Below are 17,248 nucleotides of genomic sequence, written 5' to 3' on the forward strand. Positions count from 1 at the left end.
CTGATGACGGAATAACTTATTAAACGTGTTTCTACAGTACACCTAGCGTTCAGCTAGCGTTCAGGGAGCTTATTGGGGTTTGAATATCGGATATAGGGTCCCTGTGAGTAGCTCATCCTCACTTCTTCACAGCACGTCTTGATGAATACATGAACCCAGCATCAGAGAGCATGGAGGATGCTGAGAGGCTGCGACAAGAGTACGTTCTGTTCTCCAGCATCAGCATGACGTGAACCAGATGGCACTTTTCCAGCTCCGTTGTCCAGACGCTCTGATACGTTTTGTATAAGTAAGAGATACGCTATCAATAGGTTAGGTTCATACTTGTCATGCTGCCGCCTTCCTGATATAGCCTATAATTATGCTTCATGTCAAGGCATGTGCATTAATTTATTTTAAATATTGAACATGGCTGCTGACTACAGGAACATTTAGTTCTCATGAAAAAAAGAGGGGCAAAGCACTTCCCTCTCGCCCCACCCCTAATTAAGGTATATAAAAACGGAGTGAATTTCACGTCTTGCACTTCAGACCTTTTCCTCTGTTTGCTGTCTGACTGGGGCGGAACATTTTATACTGTAAGTATTCTATACTTTTATCCTAAATGATGGATTCATACATTTCTGTGCCAGAATAGCTTGATGCATGAAGAAATGATTTATTAAATTATGTTTATAATTGTGGGAATTAACTAATATAAGGTGAACTATTCAGTAAAAGTTAAATAAAGGCACTGTTGGTGCACAAATGAAATAGCAAATGTACTCACACAATATAAGTTTTCATATCATTTCCAGTGTTTTAGATGGATGCAACACAGTCTTTCTCTTTGTTGCAGAATCATGAGCAGAAACTACTTGTCCAAAAATGATGAGCTCCGCAAGGGAGACTTTCTGATGTCCAACAACAGGGAGTGGAAGGCTATCTTCCAGGTGAGTAACTCAGAATATTAGTGCACTCCAGACACTTATCAGGATGCATGATACAAGTGCACTGGACGAGAACAAGTGTTTGGAAATGCTCCTTCTGATAACAGTCAAATGTCTCTTTCTGCCTGCAGGATGATGGTAACTTTGTCCTCTATGGCTGGAAGCCTGTGTGGGCTTCAGACACTGGTGACTCAGACGCCTCCCGCGTGTGCATGCAGGCTGACTGCAACCTGGTCATATACAACAAGGCCAGCAAACCCTTGTGGCACTCAAACTCCGCCAAATCCGACTGTAACATGTGTCGCGTTCAACTCGTTCAGCTCGGTTGTGGGGAGCGGCAGAGTTCGACCGGCAGACCCCAGCCTGTGCTTCCTTCAGTGCCTTCGAAGAGGAGATGTTAAAGGTCTTTGACTTAGGTTCAACAACAACCGAAGCATCACAGGCACTGCTGACCACCCGCCAGGGCAATCCGAGACACTGGTGCCCGCCTTCCTCCACAGCCTGGCGGACTACATTAAAGACGAGCTCGTCTCTCATGAGCAGCCCAAGACACTTGATGACGCCATTGCCCTTGCTGTTCGCATTGATCGGCGTATCCAGACCCGCAGAAGAGAGAGAGGGCGTCTGAGTCAACTAGCCAGCCGCATTCGGGGGGAGTCCTCCACGTTCCACCCCCCGCCTGTCAAGCCCGTCAAAAGCCGCAGCTCACCAGGTGTAGGGGAGATCCGGGTGAGCTCAATACATCTTCAGTCTCCCCCCATCCGAAAACCCCTGCTTCAGCTCCGCCTTTGACTTTCCGACACAACTCACACTCTGGCCGCCCTAGTGGATTCTGGAGCCGAAAACAAACATAATGGACACAGAGCTCGCGCGGCAACTGGGCGTGAGCCGTCAACAACTCACTCCACCCGTTCCTGCACGAGCCCTGGATGGACACCGTCTCGGCACCATCACTCACATCATGGCCCCTGTGACAATTCTGCTGTCAGGAAACCACCAGGAGTCCATCCAGTTCCATCTCCTACCCTCACCCGGCCAACCACTCATCCTTAGATTTCCGTGGCTCCGTCTTCATAACCCCCAACTGGACTGGGAAACAGGCACAATACGCGAGTGGGGGAGGGGCTGCCATCGGACCTGCCTAAAGGGAGCCATCTTGCCAATCGACCGGGGAGCTTCCAGCACCGCCCCCGACATATCCAATGTTCCTGCCTGTTATCACAACTTGAGAGAGGTGTTCAACAAGTCCAAGGCCACGTCTCTGCCACCACACAGACCATATGACTGCGCCATCGACCTTCTGCCTGGCACCACACCCCCGAAGGGCCGTCTCTACTCGCTGTCAGCCCCAGAAAGAAAAGCCATGGAGGACTACATAAACGACTCACTGGCCACCGGCATAATCCGTCCATCATCTTCCCCCGCAGGAGCGGGATTCTTCTTTGTCAGAAAGAAGGATGGCTCTCTCCGTCCGTGCATCGATTACCGGGGCTTGAACGACATTACAGTGAAGAATCGTTATCCTCTACCCCTACTCTCCTCTGCCTTTGAACTGCTGCAAGGGGCCACAGTGTTCACCAAGCTAGACCTGCGGAATACCTACCATCTGGTGCGGATGAGAGAGGGTGACGAGTGGAAGACTGCGTTCAACACTCCAACAGGACACTACGAATATCTCGTCATACCGTTCGGTCTCACCAATGCCCCGGGAGTGTTCCAGGTGCTGGTAAACGACATCCTCAGAGACATGCTCAATAAGTTTGTTTTCGTTTACCTTGATGACATTTACATCTTTTCAAAGACTCAGACAGAACACACTCACCATGTCCAGTTGGTGCTACGCCGGTTGCTGGAGAACTCTCTCTTCGTGAAGGCAGAGAAGTGCGAGTTCCACGCCAAGTCTAGTCTCATTCCTGGGTTATGTGGTGACCGAAGGCAGCGTTCAAATGGATCCTGCAAAGGTGTCTGCTGTGGTGTCGTGGCCGGTTCCAGAGACCCGTAAGAAACTGCAGCAGTTCCTGGGGTTCGCCAACTTTTATAGGAGATTCATCCGGGGTTACAGCACAGTGGCAGCACCACTCACTGCTGCTGACCAGCGTGAAACAGCCGTTTCAGTGGACAGCAGCCTGCTGACAAAGCCTTCAAGACCCTCAAAGCTCGTTTCACCTCAGGCCCTATTCTCCAAATGCCTGACACTGGACGGCAGTTTGTGGTGGAGGTGGATGCTTCGGATGTAGGAGTTGGAGCGGTGCTTTCCCAACGAGCAGCAGAGAATGGCAAGATGCACCCCTGTGCCTTTTACTCCCGTAGACTGACTCCAGCAGAATGCAACTACGACATCGGCAACCGCGAGCTACTGGCCGTCAAGCTCGCCCTCGAGGAGTGGCGCCACTGGTTGGAGGGGTCTAAAGTTCCGTTTGTGGTCTGGACAGACCATAAAAACCTGGAGTATATCCAGACAGCCAGGAGGCTGAACTCCCGCCAGCGTCGGTGGTCATTATTCTTCACCCGTTTTAACTTCACGCTCTCCTACCGTCCTGGCTCCCGCAATATCAAGCCCGACGCACTCTCCAGGATGTTTCAGAAGGATGAGGCATCCAATGAGGAGTCGACAACCATCATCCCAAGTCCCTGTGTTGTTGCTGCCTTGACCTGGGACATTGAGGAGCAGGTCAGAGAAGCCATCCGGAACCAGCCGGGCCCCAGTGCATGCTCCTCTAACCGTCTCTTTGTCCCAGCAGATCTGAGGTCTCAGGTGATTCAGTGGGGGCACGACTCTCACCTGGCCTGTCACCCCGGAATCACACGCACCCTCCATCTGCTCTCCCAACGTTTCTGGTGGCCGTTGATGAGAAAAGATATCCAGGAGTTTGTTAGAGCTTGCCCCACTTGCAACCAGCACAAGACCCCCAGTCAGCCCCCAGCTGGGTTACTCCAGCCTCTGCCAGTGCCCATGCGACCCTGGTCCCATATCTCCCAGGACTTCGTTACGGGCCTTCCGCTATCTAAAGGAAACACTGTTGTCCTCACCGTCATCGGGATTCCACCCACAGTCGAATGGTCAAACGGAGCGCATGAACCAGGAGCTGGAGAAGGCACTGAGGTGTGTGACCTCACGCAACCCCCATGCTTGGGCCCAACATCTTCTCTGGGTAGAATATGCCCACAACTCACTCACCAGTTCTGCCACCGGACTCTCCCCCTTTCAATGTGTTTATGGATATCAACCACCTCTGTTTACCAGTCAGGAGGGAGATGCTACCTGTCCCTCTGCGCTCGCCTATGCCCGCCGCTGCCGCCGCACATGGGCCCAGGCTCGCACCACACTCCTGAAGTCCAGTGCAAGCTATGCTATCGGAGCTAACCGGAGGAGGACCCCAGCACCAGTTTACCATGTCAGACAGAAGGTCTGGTTGTCGGCTCGAGATATACCACTGCGGGTGGAGTCGCGGAAACTGGCGCCTCGCTTCATTGGACCCTTTCCCATACAGAGGGTCATCAGCCCTACGGCAGTCCGACTACTGCTACCCAAGACCATGAAGGTACATCCCACCTTCCACGTCTCCAAGCTCAGACCTGTACATGAGAGCCCACTGGTCCCAGCAGCACCACCGCCTCCTCCTCCGCGCTTCCTCGACGGTGGCCCCGTCTACACGGTCCGGCGACTGCTCCGCTCTCGACTAAGGGGTAGGGGCATCCAATATCTGGTGGACTGGGAGGGTTATGGTCCTGAAGAGAGGTCTTGGGTTCCCGCTGGAAGAATTGTGGATCCGGCCCTCATCACTGAATTCCATCGCCAACACCCTGACCAGCCATCTCTCCGACGGGGTCGGCGCAGGGCTTCTTGCCATGTAGATCCACTTCCAGGCCCTGCTGCCCCTGCTCCGGTGTTTAGTCCTGACCCTAAACCTGGTTCTGAGCTGGGGCCCTCGGATGTCGAGTCTTCTGATGGAGACGGTGCCGCTGAGGATATGGACTCTGACCACTCAGAGGAATTCTGACCCTCCGCCGGCTCCCCCTCCTCCCGAGTGGTGTTTCTTGGGGACTTCTGGAGCCATCCCTTGGGGGGGGGGGGGTCCTGTCATGAGCCCTCTCCCTGCCTGGTAACACCACTAATTGTTTTCAATTACCTCCACCTGTCTCTGCTCCACCCTCGTTAACTTACCAGCTGCACTGCATTTACTACTCATCATGCCCTGTATAGAAAGCCCTGTTTTTCAGTCCACACTTGTCAGATCATCTGCAAGCCTGCATCGGAATCCTGCCTGCCTGCTTTCAACTCTGACTCCTGATCTGTGATCTGTTACTACTACTCTGATCTCCAGATCTGTGATCTGTTACTACTACTCTGATCTCCAGCCCGACTTGCCTTATGACTACGAGTTTAGAATATCCCTGAACTGTACTACTGCCGTGCCTCATTCTGTGTGTGTTTGTGTGTGTGTGTGTGTGTTCTCGAAATTGTGCTCCTGGGTCCTCGTCTGTCTGTCCTGACAGTTACATTCAAATCGGAAATTCCACTCTGCTTCGCTTCGGTGGGAGCAGAGTGTCTCTTTGTCCTCTGTCTTAAGTGAGGTAACAGTTGGCTCTTTTTTCCAGTTGCATAACAAGAGGGACAAAGCACTTCCCTCTCTCCCCACCCCTAATTAAGGTATATAAAAATGGAGTGAAATTCAGTTCTTGCACTTCAGACCTTTTCCTCTGTTTGCTGTCTGACTGGGGCGGAACATTTTATACTGTAAGTATTCTATACTTTTATCCTAAATGATGGATTCATACATTTCTGTGCCAGAATAGCTTGATGCATGAAGAAATTATTTATTAATATGTTTAGAATTGTGGGAATTAACTAATATAAGGTGAACTATTCAGTAAAAGTTAAATAAAGGCACTGTTGGTGCACAAATGAAATAGCAAATGTACTCACACAATATAAGTTTTCATATCATTTCCAGTGTTTTAGATGGATGCAACACAGTCTTTCTCTTTGTTGCAGAATCATGAGCAGAAACTACTTGTCCAAAAATGATGAGCTCCGCAAGGGAGACTTTCTGATGTCCAACAACAGGGAGTGGAAGGCTATCTTCCAGGTGAGTAACTCAGAATATTAGTGCACTCCAGACACTTATCAGGATGCATGATACAAGTGCACTGGACGAGAACAAGTGTTTGGAAATGCTCCTTCTGATAACAGTCAAATGTCTCTTTCTGCATGCAGGATGATGGTAACTTTGTCCTCTATGGCTGGAAGCCTGTGTGGGCTTCAGACACTGGTGACTCAGACGCCTCCCGCGTGTGCATGCAGGCTGACTGCAACCTGGTCATATACAACAAGGCCAGCAAACCCTTGTGGCACTCAAACTCCGCCAAATCCGACTGTAACATGTGTCGCGTTCAACTGACCGATTGATGGCAAACTGCTGGTGAACAAGGAATGTGATGAAATCTGGAACTCTGCTAACTCCGAAGGCGTGAAGTGATTCATTGTTTGTGAAAGTCATGTTTGGAAGTCGATTTGAGTTACTGTAACCCTGAGTGCTGTGTAATCTTTGACCGAATAAAAGCAATTTTTCACAATGCATAAAGGAGTTTTTCCTTCTCTTTGTAGAGAGCTATGATCAAGCTAAAGTGTGTTTCTGCAGCTCAGCTCCTTATGAATGAACAACTCTTTTGCTTTAAACAGAGGGAAAGTTTAACACATTGAAAAGATACACTGTGTGAGGCAACAAAGGATTTGTTCAAAATGATTGAGGGGGAGCCAGACATTGAGCTGTCAGGAGAAGAGGAGGAAAAGAGCTAGGCGGTAAAGCAGGTTTTAAAATGTATTTTATATTTGTTTCCAATATTCATCAAATGAGAAATAATTTAAAAAGAAAATGTATTTTAGTTTCTTATATACCAATTATAAAAATGATGTATATAAAATACATTTAAAAGATTTTGGGTCTCGGAGGATAAAGTAAAAAAAGAAACTCTTACATGTAAAAGTCCTGCATTGAAAATCGTACTTAATGAAAGCAATATGTTCTCATGACGTCTGTTTTCACAGTGACTTTGCATCATTGCAGGGCTGTGCAGTTTGAAGCAAAACCCTGGATAGATAGAAAACTGCCCAAAAATGGTAAGAAAACCTGATGTCACACTAAATGTCAGGAGAGTAGCAAACCTTAAAACGAGTTGCCAAAATGGAATTTAGTGAAATGTGTTTTGTATAGAGCTTGTTAAAGAATAACATTCTTCATGCAGTTACATTCAAATCGGAAATTCCACTCTGCTCTGCTTCGGTGGGAGCAGAGTGTCTCTTTGGGAGGAAGATGAGTGTAATTTCATTAAACATCGCTTTGAAGTCTAAGTGAGGCAACAGTTGGCTCTTTTTTCCAGTTACATAACAAGTGTATAATCTTGGTATTTTTCTGTTTGGACCAGGCAAAGGTGCACACACAAGAGCTTACTTTACATAATAAGGTTAGCTGCGACCGTGCACTGCATTGAGAGGAAGTGTGTGTGGGACTGTGATCTATTGTCTTTATTAGTTGGCTGAAGATAGACAGGAAAGGGGGACAACATGCAACAAAGCACCGAGTGTCACGGTGTGGTGAAGGTGAGGACCCAAATGCAGTTCACTGGACGACGATGGTAACAAAAAAACAAATTTTATTGAAAACAAAGCCGAAGCTGACAAAGTACAAAAATATAAAGTAACAAACAAACACAAACCAATCAGGACACGAGCAGGACACGAGCAGGACACGAGCAGGACACGAGCAGGACAGGGGCAGGACACGAGCTGGACACGAGCAGGACACGAGCAGGACACGACGGAACATGAATGACAATCCCCCAAAACACACTGGGGCAGACAGGGATAAATACACAGACACCAAACGAGGGAACAAGACACAGTTGGGGAGAAAGGCAGAAACACAAGGGCAGAGTAAATGGACACAGGAAGAACACATTAACAATCAGAAGGCGAGGGAAAAGACAGACAGGAAGTACCACTTCAACATAAAACAGGACACCAAAGAACAAGCAGATTGTTACACCGAGAGTCTGATTTGAACCCAGACCGCTGCTAAAGACTCAGCCGTAGCACATGAGGAGTACACTACTGGGGCTATTCTGGACAACAAATGTTTTTACTTGACAAATACATTTAAATACTTCTGCAAAGGTCACACGTTCATATAGGCAATGTCTTCTTTTTAAATGGACACATTACTGCCCAAAACCTTTGTTCATGTAATTTTCTCTCTTGTCTTGTCTTGTTGTCTTGTATGGTAAGAAAAACTGATGTCACACTAAATGTCAGGAGAGTAATAAACCTTAAAACGAGTTGCCAAAATGGAATTTAATGAAATGTGTTTTGTATAGAGTTGTTAAAGAACAACATTCTTCATGCGTTACATTCAAATCGGAAATTCCACTCTGCTCTGCTTCGGTGGGAGCAGAGTGTCTCTTTATCCTCTGATGGGAGGAAGATGAGTGTAATTTCATTAAACATCGCTTTGATGTCTAAGTAAGGTAAAAGTTGGCTCTTTTTTCCAGTTACATAACAAGTGTATAATCTTGGTATTTTGCTGTTTGGACCAGGCAAAGGTGCACACACAAGAGCTTACTTTACATTATAATGTTAGCTGCGACCGTGCACTGCATTGAGAGGAAGTGTGTGTAGGACTGTGATCTATTGTCTTTATTAGTTGGCTGAAGATAGACAGGAAAGGGGGACAACATGCAACAAAGCACCGAGTGTCACGGTGTGGTGAAGGTGAGGACCCAAATGCAGTTCACTGGACGACGATGGTAACAAAAAAACGAGTTTCACTGAAAACAAAGCCGAAGCTGACAAAGTACAAAAATATAAAGTAACAAATAAACACCAACCAATCAGGACACGAGCAGGACACGAGCAGGACACGAGCAGGACACGAGCAGGACACGTGCAGGACACGAGCAGGACACGAGCAGGACAGGGGCAGGACACGAGCAGGACAGGGCAGGACAGGGGCAGGACAGGGGCAGGACACAAGCTGGACACGAGCAGGACACGAGCAGGACAGGGGCAGGACAGGGGCAGGACACGAGCAGGACACGAGCAGGACAGGGGCAGGACACGAGCAGGACATGAGCAGGACACAACGTTACATGAATGACAGTCCCCCAAACACACTGGGGCAGACAGGGATAAATACACAGACACCAAACGAGGGAACAAGACACAGTTGGGGAGAAAGGCACACACTCACACACAATCACAAACAAAACACAACAGTACATTTTACAATTGTACCCATATTAATACATCATACAGTTCCAGCCATGATAACATCCAGCTTTGGCTTTTCACACAACTTCTATGGAGTGAGCCCTTAATTTATATCAACAGAAAGAACTGATCCCAGGCATGCTTTAATGTCCCTTTTGTTCCTTCTACAGTAACTATTGAGTGTTCAAAGGAAGCCGTTTCAGTCATAAGTTGAAACCATTCAGTGAGAGTGTTTGTGTTCTTCCAGTTTGACAAACAACTTTCTTTAATCATAAAGCCTGTCCGTATTGATCTAAACTGTGCTTTGGTAACACCTGCTGGTGTCTATGTTTTACCTAGTGTTCGTTTGCTGAGTTCACTTTAGCTGCTACAAGTCTCCTATGTTCCTCTGTAGATAGTAGCCTACTAATCTCCTTTTAGCTCTGTTTTTTAACTAGTTTTTGTCTCCTTAGCTCTGTTTGAACTATTTTAGCCTCCCTTTAGTCAGCCTACCTAGTTTAAGTCTCCTTTTATAGGCTATCTGTTTGACTTAGTTTAGTCTCCTCTTTGTCGGCCTACCTAGTCGTCTCATTTTAGCTCTGTTTTACCAAATGTTAATCTCCTAGTTAGATGTAGTCTTCTTCTAGCTTTGGTTTGGATAGATTTAGTGTCCCTTTAGTAGGCCAACCTTTTTTTAGTGTCCTTTTAACACAGTTTATAAAAGCACTGCCAGATTCCAATAGTTTTTCTGAACTATGTGAAAGGTTTTATAATCGTACTGCTACACCCTAGCCTATAATTAGGTGGAGTGACACTAGCCTACGGATTATTCTCATAAACGGGTAAAGGTCCTGCAGCACTTTCTTGTGCATGTTATCGTTAGCATGCACAAGTTAAGGTGTCAATGACTGGAATTGTTTTTGTGTTCTTCCAGTTTCACAAAAAAATGTCTGCAATCATAAAACCTGTCATCCATCAATGACAGTCACTTTATCAAATATTCCTCCCTTTAAAGATTGTCTCATAGATACTTAAAACCAGAAAAACTGCATTTCCCCCCCCCCCCCCCCCCCCCCCCCTTCTCTCCCCATCCTAACGTCTGTTTTCACAGTGACTTTGCATCATTGCAGGGCTGTGCAGTTTGAAGCAAAACCCTGGATAGATAGAAAACTGTCCAAAACTTTGTTCATGTCATTTTCTCTCTTGTCTTATCTTGATGTCTTGTATGGTAAGAAAAACTGATGTCACACTGAATGTCAGGAGAGTAGCAAACCTTAAAACGAGTTGCCAAAATGGAATTTAATGAAATGTGTTTTGTATAGACTTGTTAAAGAATAACATTCTTCATGCGTTACATTCAAATCGGAAATTCCACTCTGCTCTGCTTCGGTGGGAGCAGAGTGTCTCTTTGTCCTCTGATGGGAGGAAGATGAGTGTAATTTCATTAAACATCGCTTTGATGTCTAAGTGAGGTAAAAGTTGGCTCTTTTTTCCAGTTACATAACAAGTGTATAATCTTGGTATTTTGCTGTTTGGACCAGGCAAAGGTGCACACACAAGAGCTTACTTTACATGATAATGTTAGCTGCGACCGTGCACTGCATTGAGAGGAAGTGTGTGTAGGACTGTGATCTATTGTCTTTATTAGTTGGCTGAAGATAGACAGGAAAGGGGGACAACATGCAAAAAAGCACCGAGTGTCACGGTGTGGTGAAGGTTAGGACCCAAATGCAGTTCACTGGACGACGATGGTGACAAAAAAAACGAATTTTATTGAAAACAAAGCCGAAGCTGACAAAGTACAAAAATATAAAGTAACAAACAAACACAAACCAATCAGGACACGAGCAGGACACGTACAGGACACGAGCAGGACACGAGCAGGACACGAGCAGGACAGGGGCAGGACACGAGCAGGACACAAGCAGGACAGGGGCAGGACAGGGGCAGGACACGAGCAGGACACGAGCAGGACACGAGCAGGACAGGGGCAGGACAGGGGCAGGACACGAGCAGGACACGAGCAGGACAGGGGCAGGACACGAGCAGGACACGAGCAGGACACAACGTTACATGAATGACAGTCCCCCAAACACACTGGGGCAGACAGGGATAAATACACAGACACCAAACGAGGGAACAAGACACAGTTGGGGAGAAAGGCAGAAACACAAGGGCAGAGTAAATGGACACAGGAGGCCACTTTGTGAATGTTACCTCTGTTCTGTCATTTAACCTAAGTTTTTAATAATGTTCCTTTCAAAAATCCACTCTAGATTCATATGATTTATTCATATCTTTTGTAATCAATATTGTATAGGTAAACTTTTACATACCCATAAAAGGGAGAAAAAACAAAAACACACAACACACACACACACACACAATCACAAACAAAACACAACAGTACATTTTACAATTGTACCCATATTAATACATCATACAGTTCCAGCCATGATAACATCCAGCTTTGGCTTTTCACACAACTTCTATGGAGTGAGCCCTTAATTTATATCAACAGAAAGAACTGATCCCAGGCATGCTTTAATGTCCCTTTTGTTCCTTCTACAGTAACTATTGAGTGTTCAAAGGAAGCCGTTTCAGTCATAAGTTGAAACCATTCAGTGAGAGTGTTTGTGTTCTTCCAGTTTGACAAACAACTTTCTTTAATCATAAAGCCTGTCCGTATTGATCTAAACTGTGCTTTGGTAACACCTGCTGGTGTCTATGTTTTACCTAGTGTTCGTTTGCTGAGTTCACTTTAGCTGCTACAAGTCTCCTATGTTCCTCTGTAGATAGTAGCCTACTAGTCTCCTTTTAGCTCTGTTTTTTAGCTAGTTTTTGTCTCCTTAGCTCTGTTTGAACTATTTTAGCCTCCCTTTAGTCAGCCTACCTAGTTTAAGTCTCCTTTTATAGGCTATCTGTTTGACCTAGTTTAGTCTCCTCTTTGTCGGCCTACCTAGTTGTCTCATTTTAGCTCTGTTTTACCAAATGTTAATCTCCTAGTTAGATATAGTCTTCTTCTAGCTTTGGTTTGGATAGATTTAGTGTCCCTTTAGTAGGCCAACCTTTTTTTAGTGTCCTTTTAACACAGTTTATAAAAGCACTGCCAGATTCCAATAGTTTTTCTAAACTATGTGAAAGGTTTTATAATCGTACTGCTACACCCTAGCCTATAATTAGGTGGAGTGACACTAGCCTACGGATTATTCTCATAAAGGGGTAAAGGTCCTGCAGCACTTTCTTGTGCATGTTATCGTCAGCATTCACAAGTTAAGGTGTCAATGACTGAAATTGTTTTTGTGTTCTTCCAGTTTCACAAAAAAATGTCTGCAATCATGAAACCTGTCATCCATCAATGACAGTCACTTTATCAAACATTCCTCCCTTTAAAGATACTTAAAACATAGATACTTAAAACTAGAAAAACTGCATTTCCCCCCCACCTTCTCTCCCCATCCTAAGGTATATAAATATGGAGTGAATATCTCTTCAAGCACTTCACTTCATTTCTTCTGCTTGCAGTCTGACTGAGGTGGAATTTCAAAGCTGTAAGTATTCTATACTTTAATCCTGATGGATGGTTTCATGTATTTCTGTGCAAGAATAGTTTGATGCATGAAGGAGTTCACTTTTAAACATGTGCTGTTGATATTAAGTTTATAATTGTGTGTATCATTTTCAGTGTTTTAGATGGATGCAACACAGTCTTTCTTTTTGTTGCAGAATCATGAGCAGAAACTACTTGTCCAAAAATGATGAGCTCCGCAAGGGAGACTTTCTGATGTCCAACAACAGGGAGTGGAAGGCTATCTTCCAGGTGAGTAACTCAGAATATTAGTGCACTCCAGACACTTATCAGGATGCATGATACAAGTGCACTGGACGAGAACAAGTGTTTGGAAATGCTCCTTCTGATAACAGTCAAATGTCTCTTTCTGCCTGCAGGATGATGGTAACTTTGTCCTCTATGGCTGGAAGCCTGTGTGGGCTTCAGACACTGGTGGGTCAGACGCCTCCCGCGTGTGCATGCAGGCTGACTGCAACCTGGTCATATACAACAAGGCCAGCAAACCCTTGTGGCACTCAAACTCCGCCAAATCCGACTGTAACATGTGTCGCGTTCAACTGACCGATGATGGCAAACTGCTGGTGAACAAGGAATGTGATGAAATCTGGAACTCTGCTAACTCCGAAGGCGTGAAGTGATTCATTGTTTGTGAAAGTCATGTTTGGAAGTCGATTTGAGTTACTGTAACCCTGAGTGCTGTGTAATCTTTGACCGAATAAAAGCAATTTTCCACAATGCATAAAGGAGTTTTTCCTTCTCTTTGTAGTGAGCTATGATCAAGCTAAAGTGTGTTTCTGCAGCTCAGCTCCTTATGAATGAACAACTCTTTTGCTTTAAACAGAGTGAAAGTTTAACACATTGAAAAGATACACTGTGTGATTTTAGCCACCTTGAGTTAATTTAAAATAATTAAAACATGAAAACTGAGATGAGATATGAGCTGTGTTATAATCAGAAATTAGTAGTGAAACACAGGGGGATTACAACATAACACAAAAACACAACATGAAGATGAATGTTTCATCTAATGGTGGCTTCTATTATCACTCAGTCTGTCTTCAGTATAAGTTTGCAGCACTGATAGGCCGTGCAGTTTGTGGACATGATAGAAAACTTCCCCCAAACTTGTTTATTGGATTGTCTCTCATGTCTTGTAATGTTCTTCTGTGTCTGTGGTGAGAGAAACTAATGTCACAAAACAACCGGGGTGTAGCTAACCCTAAAAGATATGTTGCATTCACTGATAAGAGGATTAATTGCAATCAATCTTTTAGTCCAAGATTGTATTGCTTTACCTTTTAAAACAGCAATTCTACATTCATATGATGCATTCATCTCTTATGTTATTGTGGAGACTCTTGTCCACAGTCAGGGATAAGGATGACAAAGAGGAGGTGTAGTGTCACACACACACAGCTTTATTCTCACACAGGTAAGCGTATATCACAGGCACAGCTAACAGGTCACTCTCCTGTCCTTCGCTCTGCTGTCCGCAGGCTGCGCTGCGTCGTGGCTCAAGAAGCGTCTCCTCTGGAACCCAGCCTACTGCAAGAGAACAGATCCAGACCATCATCATGCATTTATTATGTGACTGATTACCTGATTCTGTTCAGCTATCTGGCCTCCAGCTGGGACACTCCTGTCTCTCCCCAGCAGCCGGCGCCCTAACCCCACCCCACTGCCACAGCTATCAATATTATACAAGTAAACTCTCTATGCCCCAAAAAGGAGGGAAAACAAAAACAAAACAAACACACACACACACTCACACAAGATATAACAAAAAGACAGTCAATTACATCACCTAAAACATTTACAATTGTACCCATATTAATACATCATACAGTTCCAGCCATGATAACATCCAGCTTTGGCTTTTCACGCAACTTCTATGCAGTGAGCCCTTAATTTATATCAACAGGAACAACTGATCCCAGGCATGCTTTAATGTCCCTTTTGTTCCTTCTACAGTAACTATTGAGTGTTCAAAGGAAGCCGTTTCAGTCATAAGTTGAAACCATTCAGTTTGACAAACAAATTTCTTTAATCATAAAACCTTTCAGTGTTGATCTAACCTGTGCTTTGGTAACACCTGCTGGTGTCTATGTGTTACCTAGTGTTAGTATCCTTAGCTCTTTTTTAGCTAGTACTTGTAATGGAAGATTTCACATGCCATATTGTTCTGTAAAAGTCTTCACTGCTATGCATAATAATTATGCTTACGGTTCCTTCAGGACATTTTGGCACAGTAAGACATTGAGGAATCTGAGAATCTGAGAAGGTGTCTGAAAAACACTTCCTTCCAAGAAGGAACTTGATTTATTTGAAATGATAGAAACGATTGCAACTACGACATGGAACCACAACATGTCCCACTAATCCTTCAGTACTCGCTGTATCCACATTATGCCTCCCAGCTGCACAAAAGCACCTTGTAAAAATCTTCTTTCTATATTAAATGATGCTTCTCTCCAAACTAAATCTCTAGTATGATTCAAAATGTGTTTAAATTGTCTGATTTAAATGCCAACATTAGTGTCATTGTCCTCTGTATCATGCAGAACCCCGATTGAAGGATTCAAAGTTGATTTTTAAGCAGGATTCTGAAGCCTTTACTGTAAACTTAATGTCATTACTCTTGGAGGATGGTTGCAACAACAGATGATGACCCGATCTGAGCAGACTGAACATGGACACATTTTCAGAGTGATGATATTTTTAGGGCAGATTTTCATTCGTTTTCATGTAAGATAAGATAAGTTAAGATATAACTTTATTTATCCCCAGGGAAATTGTTGTGCAACAGTCGCAATACACAGTAGGAACAGTATGCAAAATAAAAATTAACAAAATGTACAAATGTTGGCTTGTCATTATCATGTTGAAGTTGTGCCTTCAATTCTGGAACACCGTTTTGTGCCCTAGATGTGGCTCGTCTAGACAGCGCCATTGTCTTGTCCTCTGCTCCATATGCCAGGAGCAAATCTCATTAACAGTGAGAGGAATTGGAAGAACAGAGGCTCACTCACAGGCTCTCTGTGAGCACTGTGCTAAGAATAGAGGGAGAAAGTGATTATTATATAGAACTGTGATTACATCCGAACCGTTAACCGGTGTGGAGCTGACATTCTTTCCACTGAGTGAGGTGATGTGAGGCATAAAAGAGCCAAACAACTGTGTCAACAGCACAGTATAGTTAAAATGGTCCTCATTAATGTTGTTTTAACAAGTTCTAATAGGGTCACTGTGTATTATACCTTATTAATCCGCTTTTTGTTTACTAACAGGTACACGATTTGTTGTTTAAAAAGTGATTTTAATTAAACTACTTTTAGAAATTAGATGATGTATACACACAGTGCGGCCCCCATATCAAACAAGCCATCAAACACAAATATTATGAAGTGAATATACTTCTTTCTGCAAGTTATATTGCTAAATAATGTTACAGCTTTTGCTTCAGTTGTATTTTTAAAGCACAACCACTAGATGGCGAACAAGGTTAACACTGAAACATTTCTTATTAGTTAATACAACACCTCTCCTTGATACGAAGAACTACAGTACAGACTGATTACCGTATTCTTTATGGATTTGGCTCAAAGTGATACCAGATTTTTAGATTCTACGGCTGCATCTCAAATCAGCATTTTCAGTTATGACCTTCCCCACTGGGTTTAAGGTTTGTCTGTCTGTCAGGGACAGTCTGGGAGTTTTACCATACTGTCAATGACAACAGCTATTTAGTCTTCACTTAAAGCACATAGAGTTTTAAATATAGACAGATTCTCTAGATAGACGTCTCCTCTCCAGGTACAGTTCACACAGCAGACATAACAGCTTCATTCAATGCCTAAACTAGTTTGTGGTAATTTGATTAAACATCTTATTATGAAAAACTGTATTTTTCTATTAATCTATCATTTCTTATTCATAGTAAGCAACATTGTTCATTAGTTTTAATTTATGTAGGGCTATGAATTTATTATTAGTTGGGGTTTTTTGTGCCGTTTAGTCTGCTCAGTGTTGATGTCGCCCTCCTTATTAAAGGTACAAAGGGCTCTTTCTGCATTTATTAACATATAAACCAGCCAGGCCCTTCTGTCCTGTTCTGGTTTAGGTTCTGGTTTTAGGATAGTGATTGTTGCAGAGCTCTGGGTCTAAAACCAGGTTTTGTTGGTTTCAGTTTATGCTGTAATAAATAAACTACTCTTAACAAATAATCACAAAACAGAAAATAAATTCAAATCGGACCTGGAAATGCCAAGACCAACTTTTTTTTAATGTGAAATAAAATATAACAAACTCTAAATTGCATATATCTTTCTTTTAATCCCAGTCTGGCATCCCATTCAAAAAGATTGATTTGCTTCAGATTAAGGTGGTCGGCTTTATAGGAGTTTTTGCTTCATCTTCCAGACAGGCTACCCTAAATATACTGTGCGCGCATACTGCACACGTTACGGTCTTGCGCTCCATCTCTCTGCGCACCGTGCCTGGCAG

At 44.3% G+C, this 17,248-nt stretch overlaps 2 protein-coding genes across 3 annotated transcripts; both read left to right on the top strand.

The window, feature by feature from the left end:
• Positions 1-527: 527 nt before the first annotated feature.
• LOC115025437 (mannose-specific lectin-like) lies at positions 528-13,462 on the top strand. Of its 2 annotated transcripts, XM_029457680.1 has the most exons (4): positions 528-578; positions 839-932; positions 1,061-1,225; positions 13,288-13,462. In XM_029457680.1, the coding sequence occupies exons 2-4, from the start codon at positions 843-845 to the stop codon at positions 13,381-13,383; spliced, it is 351 nt and encodes a 116-aa protein (XP_029313540.1). In that variant the 5' UTR covers positions 528-578; positions 839-842; the 3' UTR covers positions 13,384-13,462. The 2 variants fall into 2 exon arrangements, with proteins under 2 accessions (XP_029313540.1, XP_029313541.1); XM_029457681.1 differs by lacking the exons at positions 528-578; positions 839-932; positions 1,061-1,225 and adding an exon at positions 12,905-12,994 and having other exon boundaries at positions 13,123-13,462.
• Positions 5,557-6,510, top strand: LOC115025438 (mannose-specific lectin-like). The gene is given in 4 exon segments (XM_029457683.1): positions 5,557-5,667; positions 5,926-6,019; positions 6,148-6,336; positions 6,338-6,510. Coding segments are annotated over 3 exon segments (351 nt in total). The 5' UTR covers positions 5,557-5,667; positions 5,926-5,929; the 3' UTR covers positions 6,410-6,510.
• Positions 13,463-17,248: the final 3,786 nt, after the last annotated feature.

This window comes from Cottoperca gobio, chromosome 20 (genome assembly GCF_900634415.1).
Source record: "Cottoperca gobio chromosome 20, fCotGob3.1, whole genome shotgun sequence".
Lineage (NCBI taxonomy): Eukaryota > Metazoa > Chordata > Actinopteri > Perciformes > Bovichtidae > Cottoperca > Cottoperca gobio.

Excerpts from the sequence above, each read along its gene's own strand:
- LOC115025437 (XM_029457680.1), top strand. The coding sequence starts at position 843 with ATGAGCAGAAACTACTTGTCCAAAAATGATGAGCTCCGCAAGGGAGAC. Across the intron at positions 933-1,060 it reads AGTGGAAGGCTATCTTCCAG|GATGATGGTAACTTTGTCCT; the intron begins GTGAGTAACTCA and ends TTCTGCCTGCAG. Across the intron at positions 1,226-13,287 it reads CCGCCAAATCCGACTGTAAC|ATGTGTCGCGTTCAACTGAC; the intron begins ATGTGTCGCGTT and ends TCCGACTGTAAC.